The 15,573-nt window shown below is 42.4% G+C and overlaps 1 protein-coding gene across 1 annotated transcript in view; it reads right to left on the reverse strand.

Annotated features, from left to right (window-relative positions):
- LOC139914564 (phospholipid-transporting ATPase ABCA1) overlaps window positions 1-15,573 on the reverse strand; it is a 146,421-nt gene that overhangs the window by 16,844 nt on the left and 114,004 nt on the right. The window contains exons 42-47 of the mRNA XM_071902919.2: window positions 13,139-13,201; window positions 10,858-10,964; window positions 9,163-9,304; window positions 7,973-8,107; window positions 5,678-5,781; window positions 4,363-4,455 (exon numbers count right to left, since the gene is read on the reverse strand). Of these exons, the coding sequence (XP_071759020.2) occupies window positions 4,363-4,455; window positions 5,678-5,781; window positions 7,973-8,107; window positions 9,163-9,304; window positions 10,858-10,964; window positions 13,139-13,201 (644 nt within the window). The remainder of the gene's footprint in view (window positions 1-4,362; window positions 4,456-5,677; window positions 5,782-7,972; window positions 8,108-9,162; window positions 9,305-10,857; window positions 10,965-13,138; window positions 13,202-15,573) is intronic.

The following is a 15,573-nucleotide window of genomic DNA, read 5'->3' on the forward strand; positions in this document are numbered from 1 at the left end:
TGCATTACATATACTATTTTATTTAGAATTTTGTGCTATTTTCTCGGTGAGGAGTTATTTATTGTATGCATTGATTGTGATCGCGGTGGTCCATTAAGATTTTGTGGGATAGGGGCCAGCTTATTTCATGATGTTGCATTTTATTATTTTATTTATGTTTTTCGACATTGGAAAAGATGTTGAGAGTAGTTATTTTATTATTTTTTAAACTTATTTACGTTTTTTCAGTAAGCAGTTTTTTGACTATATGTCCTATAAAGGTTACTACCACAGGCTTTTCAAACATGCACAGTTCAACAAGGACCTAATAAAAACCCTACAGTCACTAATTAACTTCAGCAGATCTATAGGGATCTACATGTAAATGCTTGCCTTGCTGGTACTCTCAAGTGTAGACATGTATTTTCTGCAAAGGGTAGCTTGCAGATATGTACATGTACAGTGCACCATCTGTGTCTGTCGGTGTCCTAGAGTTATTAATTACAGCTACATCGCTGATGCACTGTAAACTGTAAAGAGCATTATTTCCCCATCCATCTCAGCCAATGACACCCGCTTAAAAGCCTTAAACTATTTAGTTAACAGCACACCTTCAGTGTTGACGCTGACTGAGCGGGAAGGAGTTTATTGGACTTCTCAACGTCAACTTCAAGGGATTGATCCAAACTTTTAGACGCTACTCTTGTAAAAACCCTGCACCCACACCACATTACCTTAATGCATTAAAGGCACTTTACCCCCCACTTTTATATTGCGCCGTACTTTAAGCAAGGAGAAAATAAGATTGAGGCTGTAGTGTGTACTTACTGCTGGTACTCTATGAGCCGGGATATGAATGATATCAATCAGTGAAAAATCCTGCATCGGCTAGTGTGCGTCCTTCCTAACTGACAAGATTATAGGGGGAGCTTTGAAGCTGCTTTTATTGGTTCCTCCACTTCATTTGAGTTTACTTAGCACCTGGGAGCTTTCATGCCAGCGCACTGCTATACTAAAGGACTATTTACAGCCACTTGTTCATTTTTTTTTTACTTGTTTATTTTTTCCCTTCCTCACCAGACTTAAATTCCTAGCAGAGTGATTGATTTGAAGTGCCCAATATCAGGACAGGTAAGGAGGATGTTTTTAACAGCCAAAACAGTCATGGAGGAAGATAATGAAGGAGCGTCTTAAAATGGCCGCCCCTACCGTCCTGCCTCAACGCTCAAATCACATTAAGAGTCTCTTCCGTCTCTCTCGCACTCTCACTATCTTTCTATGTGGTTTGAATGGGCTATTTTGGCTCATTTGGGGCTTGATTGATATACAGAGGCAGGGTTGTTAAAGCAGCAGAAGGGCATCTCAGTAATAAAGACAGGGTCAGCACTGAACTAAAGGGGGCAGCACTAACAAGCACTTGGATGGCTGGGTTGGAAGCCTTGCCACCTGAGAGGAGCAGGGGGAGGAATAAATAAGGGTAATGTGGTGAGAGGTTTTTGGAGGAGAGGAGTGGAGAAGGAGGGTGGGTGGGGTGGGGTGGGGGTGGGTAGGGTTAGTGGTGAGGAGAGAGGGATGTGGGAGGGTGAGCGTGTATTACATATGAGCAATGGGGGGTCAAAATGTGAGAGCTGCCCCCGTGGTGAGATTCTGCACTCCTTTCAGAGGTTTGTGATGAAAAAGAGATGGAGGGAAGGTGAGGCTGGGAGGGGCCGGGGAAAGAAATCGCACCCCCAGCTTCGCAGGTCAGCCGCTACCGCCGCGTGACAATGACGTACACCAGCTGCCTCCGCCGCCATGCCTCCCGCCCACTTCTCGACCCCCGCCGCCTGATGGAACTCTTCCCAATCTCCAAATTGGCAACAGCTTGGGCGTTTGTGAGACGCCGCATCAGCCCCTCCGGTCTCACATTGTGGACTCAGATGTGGAAACAAGTGCAAGAAATCTGACTTTCTATGTTCCAGACTATAAAGCTATACTTAGTTTTACTATAGGTTTATAACTATACTAAACAAAATATACATGCAACATGTAAAGTTCTGGTCCCATGTGTCATGAGCTAAAATAAAATATCCCATAATTTTTCCACGAAAAGCTTCTTTCTCTCAAATCTTGTGCACATATTTATGTAAGTGAGCATTTCTCCAAGAATTTCTTTTAATTGAATGACTTTCTTATATGAACTGTAACTAAGTGAAATCTATGAAATTGTTGCATTGTTGCAGAAAATGACAAAGGATTGATGAAGCTCACAGAGTAACTTTTAAATGATGGTGGATCAAACCAAAACCATCGGTGGGGTGGGATGGTGGGGGGGCAACATGGCAGCACAAACATGTGGTGGGATAGTGAGGAGAAAAGAAAACAGAGAAGACAGTCCTTAATTGCCTTTTCAGTCATTAACAGGGTCCCACACCTCATGAAACATTAATTACACCAAGCGCTGCCGAGATAGGGACGCTTAATTAGAAATTATTCACTGTGTGGCGAGAACTGAGCGATAGTATTTCAGCGCCATGTAAATTGTCCATGTGAGATCTAAAATAAGCACGGCAAAAATCTGTGTAGACGTCATGCTTATCTGGCTCCCTCTCACATGCTATCTTGTGAAGTGGGTGATTCCCTTTACCTGATAGCATGTCGAGTGAAGTAGGACATATGCTAACCTTCCTGTTCTCCTCCCTTGCTTGTTTCGTCTCTCCTCCCCCTTCCTTCGACGGTTTTTACCTATCCTGTGGCTCCTGTGTGCTTCATAAATTATTTACACCACCCTGCTCCCCCCCCCCCCCCCCCCCCCCACACGGACAGGATGTAATTGACACAGAGGATCTGTCAATTACCCTAACATCTGGGAGGGCCTGGCTGCTCCATCACTCTCCCTCTCTATCCTCTTCTCTTCTCAACTCTCTTGTCTTTTTCATCCCTGTGCCCATCTAGCATGTACCTGTTCTCTCCCCGCAGTGATCTAAAAGCCTCGCCAATGATATGACATTAGTGCCGTTGATGAGAAATACCCTTGACACCGTTGCCCCCTCCTTGCTGTTCCCGACCTTCCCCTAATCCCCCTGCACAACTTGAAAAATGGTCTGCTCCGCCCCTCATCCCAGGTGTATTGATCTTTCTCCCCAACCCCAGATTGCCACCCCATATTCCTGTCGCGCACGTGTGTGTGTGTGTGTGTGGAATGTCCTTCCTCCTGCAAGATCACACAATAGAGTGGTAATAATGTCACCAGACTGTACCTAACGTAATGGATCAGACTCGCTGTTACATGCAGGGCTCGGGGCATAAGTGTTGGCCTTGGGAAATGTCAGATGAATATCAGAGAGCATGCTCAAGTGCTCAAGAGTTAAGGTCAGGGGGATATGGGAGATGGAGACCTAACAAAATGCATTAAGAGACATGTACAAAGGCTATTAAGGGTGTGCATTAGGACAGAGGTGTTGGAAATAGAATTTATGGGTCTGGAGAGAAACAAATGTGAGGGAGAGTTAATGGAGAAACAATTGGGACACTAAGCCTAAGTTTGACTTTTTGGCTGGTCACATTGTTTTAGCATGATTTAACACGAGGGCCAGGAAATACCCACACTCAAAAGCTGGTCTGCACTGTTGCCTCATATTGATCTTTTCATGTGAAATCAATTAAAACTGTGGATGGGTTTATACAAAAAAAAAAAAAAAGACTATTTTTAGCTTAGTGTCCCAATACATACGCCTTCGACAGTGGGTTCATTAAGACAAGATGCATGCTGGGGAGCAAAATTGGCCATCCATTATGTCATGAAGACAGAGCTTTGAAAGGATACAGTGGATACAGTGACATTCCCTCTCATTATATGGTCTTTGAACAATTGAAAGCTAGATAAAAATGCTGCTGCCTTTCTTTTTTAGAGAATAGCCATGGCATGTAATAGTCATAAAAACACAGTGGAGTTGACGTGGGGTTCCACTGGTACTGCATATTGTGTAATATATTGAATTAGTGTTTATCTACATTGTATATCTCCTATACGCTCCTTCTTAGTCAAGCATCACATCCAAGGGAATAGTATATCACAAGGTTCCCATGATAACTAACACATAGGCCATATCTACCATGTTCAGATTTCCCCGTCTTTCCTTCATTAGATAACTCAGATCATAATATTTTCATTAACAGTATAAGGTGAATTAAACATGTGTCAAAGCAAGATATCATCCTTGGATATAAAATTAATAAAATCATTGGCTTTATGAAAAAATAACATGATAACTCAATGGGAGCTTTCGGTAGGCTTCGGTTCCTTTCATCTCAATTGAATTGATCAAGAGACTTTGAAGATTTCACTGTTTTTCATTTTACTCCGGGTCTAACAGCGCTTTGTGGCAAAACAAGCATCCTTACCTGCTCTTCAGATGCTGGATGCTCCCAAGGCACTTGAAGCGGCCATTTACCATGATGGCCATGCGCGTGCACAGTGCTTCACACTCCTCCATACTGTAAAAGACAATAATACCAGTTTCCTTTTCAGAAGAGAGTGAGGGACAACTTAAAACAGGTGTAATGTGTCTTTGTTCTACTGCTAAAGGTGCTGGATACAAAGGTAGGACACTGATCAGAGATGGTTTTCATACAGAGTACAACTGACGTTCAATTTTGAATTGTGTCAGCCCATAAAAGTACTTATTTTATATTGTATTTTGCTGAAAAAATCTCTCTCTTTTCTACTAATTAGCTGCAGGTAGTTGCATGAGACATCATTTCTCATGTACAGTTAAAGTTTGGGGAGCAAAGAGCATTTTTACACGTCTCCTTTGACACCTTAAATGGACGACAAATTTGGTAATTAGAGAGAGAGGAAGGGACCATCTGTAGTTCTTAGTATCTCATTTTTTTTCTTTCCGCGGTGGGTTGGAATACGAATCATTTGTAGCTGAGGCGAAGCCTGTGAAGCTTTTCTGAGGAATGGTGCAATTAGGATTATGACTTTGTAAAACCTGGCGAATCTGCCACTTGACAAAACACAACCACCTGGTCGCGCTATGGACGATTGGATGCAGCTCAGCCACGCTGCCTAGGATAACAACAAATGCCTTTTATTTCTCCATGAAGGGAACACATGCAATGAGGATAATATATTCCAACTGAAACGGCAGCACAGATTATTCACACCCACTGCCATGAGCCTAACTGATCTGAAAACCCCAGCAATTTGGAAAATGGAAAATGAATATGCATGTGAATTGTGAAATGTTGCATATCGACTTGGGCCATCAAGTTTAAGTTTCAACTAAAACATTCCGCATTCCACTTTTCCCCTAACTACAAACCGTGTCAAAAATTGGCCAACATAAAGAAGAAAAAGTTGGGAAAAGTAAGTTTGCTCCAGGAAGTCAGAGTGTTTGCATAAGCTTGGATAATGAAAAGACTCCAGCACACTGATACTGACACGGTTTTTCTTTTTCATGGGGGGAAAAAAAACAGTCAATATACCTTCATGCTTCATGAAAGGTGTATAGCAGCCAATATATTTATGGCAGCCAATATTAACTGTCACTCAGGAAACAATGCCTCTCAACTAAAGCTGAAATTTAATCAATAATAAAATGTTCTTTGTTGTTCACACGCAATTTATGGATAATTCGGTTGCACTGAGCGGCGAGCGTGCATCATACAAAATCACCACTAAATAAAGAGCGATGATGAGCCATTGTTTCACCTGTGTGATGTCAGAATGACAGAGCGTCCCTCTTTGATGATACTCAGGATGCAGTCCCAGAGGAAGCGCCGTGCTTTGGGGTCCATCCCGGTGGTCGGCTCATCCTGCAGTCAGAGCAAACCTCATATCAACATTTTCCGTTCAGTTTCATCTCAACATATCATTAAGCAGCTAAATGTAGATTGGCATAGGATCTTAAGAAGTCATTTAATCTAGCATTGAAATATTCTGCCTTATTCTGCTTTGTTTTAATATACTGACAGTTGATTGAATATAAGACTAAATGACTTGGTAAAATTATTATTTTTTTTAAATATTTTTTTATGTCTGATACTGATAGTGTGACAGATTTTCCCAGTTTTGCTGTCGTTTAGATGTACATGTCTGTATAGTCAAATATTCGTAAGTACACTATTGATATTCCACATTGATATTCTGCGAGAGAGAGAGAGAGAGAGAGATGGACCAGGGGCGCAAGAAACTTTCAGAGCAGGTCAAATGAAATCAGAGGATTGCTCGTAGACACACACAAATTCTCGAATGCATTACATTTGCATGTTTACCAGAAATCTAGAGCCCTCATACACCAAATATGCAGACATAATGTAGACACACTCACTAAAGCACCCTCTAACCCATAACACACACACACACACACACACACACACACACACACACACACACACACACACACACCTACACACACACACACACACACACACACACACACGCAGACAGTCTCAGTGACTTGCTGTGTTTTTTTCCTCAGGGCTAGTCTGTCCATGCACGATTACAGAGTGACAGGACTCAGTCTATTGCCTGGTTTCGTTCCAGGCCCGGTTCTCCCCCACTAGCAGAATCCTACAAATCCCATGGGGTATTTCCATCACCATGCCCAATGTGTCCCGGTGCAAAGCCTATGTGGCATCGCCTCAAGGCCGCCAAGGCTCCCTGCGCTAGCACACAGTAAGGAAACTGACACTGACAACACACTATCCCACTCCCTCAAAGTGACGGCCAGCCTGACATGCAGCCAAGTAAAAAAGGGGAGAGTTTTGGAATAGTGCTGTTCTGTATCATATGCCCCGAGTCAGTAAACAGAAAGGATTGGAAAGATTATTCTCCATATGAAATTTGTTATAGATCACTCATTACATGCCTAAAATTGATATTAGCAACATAATCCGCTGGATTACTTTACTTATAAACCATGGAAAAGGGAATTAAATGATCACTTTATTACAGTTTACAGACTGCAATTTGACAAACAATAATGTTATCTGAAGCTGTGTATTTCAGGCTGTTTGAAGAGGTGTTTGTGTGCATACACTCACATAAAAATAGATGTTTTACATGTATTACATTACATTCATGTATGAGATTGTTTTATGGCATTTTGGCTTTATTAGACAAATAGTAATAATGCCACTGTCATTTCTGAATTCTGCTTTTTTACTGTATAACACTATTATGAATTTTAAGTATTATACAGAGTCTTCACAGCTAGAGCAGAGCAAGTTTTCTTTGTTATTAGTGAAATGAAGAAATTAAAGATATTAAAGATAAGATATATAAGCAGTTCTAGCGTGATTTAAGGTCCGCAAAGTTTGTCCCTGCTAATAACATGACCATGACTTCCTAATACATGTTAAAGCCTCTCTATTGAAAGCATGCGATGCAATGAATTCTGAGTCATGCCTTCATTAATCTTCCATCAGTGAGAAAATGCTTAGCTTAGTGCTGCCGCAGACTCTTGCCCTCAGTTTTAAGACCTGATGAATAAGGCTTTAATGCCTGCAAACACAGTTGTGTGTGCTTAAAGTTTTTCAGAAGAAATTGGTTCTTTCTTGAAAAAATGAATTAAAGTATGACCAGTGAGTGACCCCTAAAAAAACACACCCTTCTCATCTACAAGCAATTTACTTGTAATCCCTTGGGAAATTCAGCAAAGATTTGCTAGTTTGATGATCCAGAACTTGTTTTGTTTTTTTACCTCCTCATTTTTTGAGGTATACATTACTAAAATGCCTGCACTCTGTCATTTTCTTGCTACCCTTTGTGATTCTAAAAAGAAAAGATGACAGCTGCACAATGTAATCCGAAGGTTCTTCACAGATCTAAGAAACACTAGTATTGTATTGACAGTGAATATTCTCTCAAATAATTACAAATATATGTTATTCAACAATGTTTGATGCATTGCTATTACAATAAACCCCAGGAAGCTATCAATAATAATAGTGCAAAGTATTCAATTTTCTCCATCTACAACTTATCAATAAAGTTGCATCTCACCAGGAAGATCACAGGAGGACAACCAATCAGGGCCATCGCTGTAGACAGTTTGCGTTTGTTCCCGCCGCTGTAGGTGCCTGCCGACTTGTTGGAATATTTCACCAATCCCAACTTCTGGATTCCCCACTCGGCCACCTTTGAAAAAGAAAAAGGAAAAAAAATCATAACCTGACCCATTATGGTGTCAAGAAGAATGCTGGCATCAGCCTATACCGCTAGACTCATGTTTTCATGATGGATGACACTAGGGCCAGCATCCCCATAGAACTATTGTATTCAAGCTCTGTGGTTCTCAAGGACGAGGCTTGACAGCTGGCATCACTGTAAGACCTTCATCACAGGCTGCGGCGGTGCATCGCTGGTCTCCCTGCTATTTCAAGAGCCTCTCCTAAAACACTGGCCAGCAGGAGCGTCTCCAAAATGAATTACGCCAGCAATTCTCAAAGGTCATGTTTGGGTGTCAAACGCATAGAGTCCGCCATTTACATTCCTCGCACATACATTTAGACGTGTTTGCATACTGATAATGCAAATGCACCAGGGCTCGGTTTGGAACGAGGATGGCCGCCGAAAAAAGCACATCACAATGGGCCACAGCGAAATGGAGTGGCGCTAGCGGCACAGAACTGGGTCCCCGTGCGCAGCAGCTAAGAGATCAAAGGCCTGGCGCCGGGTCTGAGGCCTATGGTCGCCGCCAGCCTCTTTCTCTTTTGATCTTACTGTTGCTGAGGGGGCGGTGCGGGAGGAGTGCAGGGAGGCCGCACAGGGCCGGCCACACCACTGGGCATGGTGAATAATGTAGAGCCATAACCCACAGCCGCTGCTTTTCTACCACCGGCCATTATTCATTATATATGGCTTCTCCCGTCGAGATTATCTATCACTTTCGAGACGTGCTTCGGCTTGCCCTACATGCACATTCTAGTTGGAAAGTATTGTGATGGAAAAAACTCTTGAAAGGAAATAGTCCTTTCTTGTCAGCCACAGAAGAAGTAGAACGTTTGAGTTGTTTTTTTTAATCTTTATCCGATATTCCAATTATGAGAGCTCGTCTGTTTGTGTTCATCCTGTGGCGCTTAACAAGATGAGCCATGCGTAACTCAACTGAGTCCTGAACTGTGCCAGTGATACAGAACAGGTGAAAAACTTCAAAGCATGAGACAAGGAGTGGGACAGGATGTAGCGGTTACCGTGGCGACCTCTTTTTCTGGTACCCCTCGTAACCTGGCGTAGAACTCCAGGTGCTCTCGTCCGGTCAGAAGGTCGTTGATGGCGTCAAACTGGGGACAGTAGCCCATGTTCTGATGCACGTCCCGCATTTCTGTCCGGATGCTGCGAGAGAGAGAGCAGTTTAGGGGTTTCACAAGAGATATCATTAATGTTTGAACAATGGATCACACATATGTAGATTATATTAAATGCCTTAGCAACAAAGGGAGTATGATGTCAAATATGCAACGAAATCAGTTTGTTAGAAGGCCAAGAATCATACGCCGCATTTGAGTTGTCTATTGTATTTCAAAGAGAGCGAAGAATAAAATTTGTTTATTGGGAAAGGTTCATCAAAAATTCTAAATTCCTTTATACGAAAAATAATATAATGTCTTAGCAAGTCAATGCTTATGATTCTCTTTAAAACTCTTTCAAACTAACTAATGTAGAACAGCACAGCGGTTCAGTTCACATTTTGTGCTCTTGGTCTCAAGTGACTGTTGCCAAAACTATCTGCCTTAAAAAATGACCTATTCTCCCTGATACCATTGGGCCTATCATTGTACAGTATGTCACCTCCACTCAAAATGGGCGTTAATGACTAATCTTTCATATAAAAAAATATTTTCTGCGGTCCTCAGACACGGGGCTATATGTTCCTTCACAGCGACTCGAATGCAGGTATGAACGACAGCTCGTTGAATCAAAACACAATCACAAACAGGAAGGAAAATTATAAAGGGAGCACAAACTTATATTTAAGAGATAATGTTTCATCTGTTCAACGGCGATCAATCCTCTTGCCATCGCACAGCAAGTGTAATGAGCTGCAAACAGAAGAGTGGGCGTATTCGCATCTGTTTTTCTCCCTTTTCGGTTTTTCTTTCCCCTAAAGGTCTAGGAGATTTTTCTTTGATCTCTGTTAGCCACATTAATCAACATTAGCACCGCTGTGTTAGGCCTTGCTCCATTCAGCTCCCTCTCTTTGTTCAACACAAAGTCAATTACCAGATGTATAAATGAATAACTATAGCAACCACTGTGACGCAAAACCAACAGCAGCTCTCACTGAACCAGCATCAGCCCAGCGCTTGGAGTTGCTTCCTTAGAGATGCACGCAAAGGAACAATGTTGTTTGTTCCTAAAAATAAGAAAGAACAAGCCTTCCTGCACTCAAGTGATCGAATCTCATATTGCCGGTGTCAAGGTACTTTCTTTTGGCATGTACAATGGTTTTTTTTTTAGGACTGATTGTGTGAGGCAAGGGAAAAAAAAAAGAGAGAGAGCAAGGTACAGGGCGAGAATGTGAAAAGGAATGAAATATGTGCAAGATGTGCGAGAGGTAGGAAGAAAGAGAATGCAGAATTTTTAGAATTTCTGAAAATATAGGAGTGAGGGGACATGAGAGAAGCAAAGTTGAAAAGGCAGAGAAGGCAGAATGCACATCGAGAAGGCATGGAGAAAACCTGGCCAAGAAAAACAAAGAATGAGAGTGTGAGGGATAGAGGAATAGAAAGCCACGTTACAGAGTACAAGAGTTGCTGAAAAAGGGAGCGAGCCAAAAAAAAGAAAAAAAAAAAAAAATCCCTCGGCTCAATCCCCATCTGAGCAGCCATCTTGGGTGGCTAATTATGATGAGTGGCTCGGTGCGCTAGCGGGAGTTAGTGCCTCACCTGTACCCATTTAGGAAGGCCTCTCCACCGGAGACTGGGATGTCTCCTGTCAGCATCTTGAAGGTGGTGGTTTTCCCAGCCCCGTTGATTCCTAGCAAGCCGAAACACTGGTGGAGACAATAGGGAAATCATTAGCAAAGCATATTAGGCGAGATTTATATATACAAGCCTTTTTTTCTAAGACAGACAGTGATGCTATTGTGAGGAGAACATGGTGCTTTACTGTGCATAATGGCATTCTTGATTATAAATGGTACCCATTAAACCATATAATACCGTTTATCTGCAGAGAGTATAAATATTTGTATACTGCATATAATTGAACTGGCTCACTGTTTATACTAACATAACTAGAATGTATGGATTCTGTGTGACTAGATCAATGTTTTGCCAAAGATGTCAACACCTTGACAACAAACTGACAGACACTTCCGTACGCAAACAAAACAACAGACACTAAATCGACAAGATACACACATGCACACAAACAGGCACACATATGCAACATAACAAGCAACAGACCATTCCCAACAGCATTTATTTCTGCCTCGGTGAATTACTGATTACAACAAACATCAGGCTCTCTTCTCCTTCTTTCCTTCCCCCTCTCTCTTTCTCTCTCTCCGATGGTGTTGATTTCTCCACTTCCTCCTTGAGGGCACACAGCAGGAAGTTGCCTCTGTGGAGCCGTGCGGTCAGGTGACCTGCCCTCGCTTCTCTGGCTCCGGCATAAATATTTGATTTCTGTCATTTATTGATCCGTGCTTGTTTGTGACCCGGGCTTGTGAATGCACAGAAGAAGGCTAAGCTTGACGTAAATAATACATGAAAATGCAGTGTGTGATCAGCGGAGCCCTGTGAATCACATTATTCAACTGGCATTTACATTGGGTTTGGAGTAAACAGTGGCAGGGCGGACACCGGCGGAAAGCCTACAGAGCGTAGGTGCCTGTCAGCGTTTGAGACCATGTTTAAATCAAAGTACCCGGTGGTATTATGTGTGTGCGTGTGCGTGTTCAGGTAGTTTATGTGTAACATGTTGTATGTGTAACATGATTGATTGTGTGATAATAATGGATCTATGTGAAGTGGATCCCTAACAAATGCTGGATTGGATAAGACAGTGAGTATTCACTTTGAGTGTGTGATGCCTGCCAGTGGACAATGACCATTGATTACACACAATTATGCCACTGTAATCAGAATAAACAACGTATATTTATTTTCTGTGCAGTGTGTGTATGTGCATGTATGTGTAAGGGTGATACACACCTAGTTCAGTTAGGTTGCGATCACACCTACAGTTCATTTTCTTCGGTCCGAATCATAGTGGAAAAGTTGACTTTGTTGCATTTTTGTATTTGATTCTGTTAGTTTTACACTGCCCCGTTGCAAGCAAACCGGGGCTTGTTAACAAAAGTCACATGGACTCACAAGTAGCTTGTTTATGGGACAAAGTGTTGGCAAACTGTCATCCCACGAGGTTAGATTTTGGCGGTGGTGGGGGCCAAAACAAATCCAATTCCAGTTCCTGTAAATTTAGCTAAGCATAATGGACTTGTCTGCATTCTTTGCCATAATTGATCTTCTCTGGTGTTCATACCAGATAAGACCACACAAAGAAATAGCTCGCAATTAGATGTCAACATCTGTCAACACCCGTCCCCTTACACCCAGAAAACAGCATTTTTTGGGGTCATTTCCTGTAGTTGGTTCGAATTACGTTCTCACCCCTAACAAACTGCACCACAGCTCGTTTGGAAGAGGATTCGAGCATTTTCAGGCGGGTTGCTCGGTGTGAACATGCCCTTAGAGAAGTTATTTCCATCCCTGCAGCGGTTTCCCCCTTAGTTCAGTTTGTTTGGGCTAATGAGAACATAGCAATTGCACTCAGGTGTGGACCAAAATAATCGCACTGACACCTTGTCGATGTTGATGGTGGTCTCAGTTTACAAGCCAATCCTGGAGCAGTTCGTTTGGAGCGAGAACGTGATCCGACTGTGATCCAACTCAACTACAAGAGGCGCTGTGCATTACGGGATAAACACGCCGTGAATTATGGGTTATGCTGGTACTTAAGCTGGTAAGTCCTTTCCTGCACCAAATTTCTGACCAATGAAGGAAATTACTTCTCCCACATGACTGTTGATAAATTATGATTTGCTTGAAATTTGGAAATGTAAACGAATGTGGAAATGCAACAAAGACCGGACCAAAGCAAACGGACTATAGGTTTGAAAAGGCGCTGAGTGTCTGTGTGTTTCTGCAGCATTTGGCTCACCTCTGCGGCAGGTATGCCCACACACACCCTGTCCACAGCAGGGGTCTTCTTCCCTGGGTAAACCTGCAGCAAGCAGACAATGAAATGAATCAAGCAGCCAGCCAGTGATAGAGAGAGAGAGGCAGGGAGAGAGAGAGAGAGAGAGAGAGAGAGAGAGAGAGAGAAATGGCAGGCAGGAGTGAGGGAGGGGTGGGCGAGCAGACAGTGAGAAAGATAGCAGAGAGGATGGCACGAGAAAGTATGGAGCGATAGACCAGAGCAGCAGGCAAGAGGTGAGATAGAAGGAGCAGGTGGAGAAAGAGAGGGAGAGCGAGAGAGAGAGAGAGAGAAGGGAGAGAAACAGATTTTAACAGGGAGGGATCATTTCCAAAATTTAGGGAGAGGCAGATGGGACAAGGTGAAAGGAATGGGAGATACTTGCATAGGAGGGAGAAAGAGGAGATGGGCACATTAGTATTTTTGACTTCCTTTCTGACAGCATTCATGAGGAAATCTGTCTCCACTTTGAATACATTGGTAACCTCAATAGGATTCAACACACTCACAAATTCCCAATCTGTTTACTCTACTTTGGACGACCAACTATAACCACAGCTGCATTTACTTACTACATATGCTGATCAATTCAACAATGTCATCTCAATACTTTAATTACAAAGTGAGATGCTGAGTAAGCCTGATGGCATAGCTGTAGAAGTGTACTTTCAGAAGTATGACTAGATAAAAAGTCAGAGCGGGGAAGAGAGCACATCTCGCATCACATCTCACATTCTGATTGTGAGTCAGCCTCCCGCCAAGATCATGTAGCAAAATTGGAAATGAGAACATGGCTGAGCTTTTTCGATTCTCACTTCAAACTTTCATTGCCGTATCCACATCCTCACCCACTGACCAGCCTCAGCCTTCCGCATTTGCATTCAAGTCCAAATTGTCTGAAAATCTCACCAGAGTTGGTAGAGAAACCTTCACTTAGAGTGAAAAGGATTTAAAAAATACAAATACACCTGGCGAACATTTAGCTACATGAAGTTCTTAGTGCATGAGGTGTTTTTTTTACGTTCAATACCATGTTGGAGTTTGATATGGTTTCAAAGTGTTTTCAAAAGAACGTTGATTTCTTTCTCTTGCATGAAAAGCTAGACAAGGCCCTTGTTGCTGTTACTGAGTGTGACAGTTAAGATCTCATTTAGTACTCACAAGCAAGGACAGCACTGTGTTCCTTTGAGGTATGGAAGAAAGGGACAACTGTTGGCTGTTTTTCAGATTTTTTAAAGTTGAAATCATAGTTCTCGGTCAGAGTCGTGTGTGTTTACGTGCGTCTGTGTGTGTGTCTGTGTTTCTGTGTCTCTATATCTGAGTGTGTCAGAATGAAACATTGCAATGCCATTACAACAGAAAATTGCCATTTCATGTTGCTACAGTAGGAACGATGTATTTCCTGTATAGAATCCTAAACCGATATCCAAGAAGAAGAAAAATAGACTGCATCTGCAAAAATGACTGCAGACATGAAAGTAAGTCACATCACAGGATATGATTAAAGTTAGTAGCAATCAAAAGACAATTGCTTAGAAATGAATGATGCTTTTGCAGATAGAGTCATCTGTGTTTTTGAAGTATTGACTGCTGAACTTCTATGAGATGGCAGGGCTCAGCTAGCCTGGTAAGACCATCCTGATCACGTGACCTCACATTCTGTTTCGCTCCGTGGATCAGTCTGGACTTCTAGCCGCCCACATCGATTTTTTTGGGCGGGAGTACTTGCCTTGACAGACAAACTCCTTCAGCCAATCAGCGAATCCAAATTCAAATCCACTCGGAAGAACGGGGAAAACGTCTTTTCCGCCGAGAAACTCCGCTAGTGCATACTCTTGTTCTTGTTTAATTGTTCTTATTGAGTCTATTTCTGCAATAACTGCACTTATGGCTGTGTTTACTCTACTAACGTTAACGTTACCGCTCGTTGCTTCGGGAGACGCCATTACTGTTCGATGTGGGCGGCTAGAAGTCCAGACTGATCCGTGCAGCGAAACAGAATGTGAAGTAACGTGATCAGGATGGTCTCACCAGGCTAGGGCTCAGCAACATTTGGCTAAATTCTTTATATTAGCTTGATTCAGTTGAGTTTAGTAATACTTCAACAATTTATTGGGCTAGTTTCTAGCTTGACAGAACATCTGCAAAGTGATGTGATTTTCACACTTACTCCCTTGGCTACTTGAAAGTTAGCAGTCTCAGTCGAATTTTGAACGCTTCCAGGCAAATGTGAAATTAGTAATGCTACTTCAAGCATAGCAAACAATGACACTGCATTCATTACACAGTTGGCACACCAAAAGTGTTTGTTACAGGGCCTGCAGAGATCCACTATTTTTTCAGTGTAATTTGGTGGCAGCGCTCAGTACTTATCAACCTGGATTATACATACTACTTTT

This window comes from Centroberyx gerrardi, chromosome 23, assembly GCF_048128805.1.
Source record: "Centroberyx gerrardi isolate f3 chromosome 23, fCenGer3.hap1.cur.20231027, whole genome shotgun sequence".
NCBI classification, from domain to species: domain Eukaryota; kingdom Metazoa; phylum Chordata; class Actinopteri; order Beryciformes; family Berycidae; genus Centroberyx; species Centroberyx gerrardi.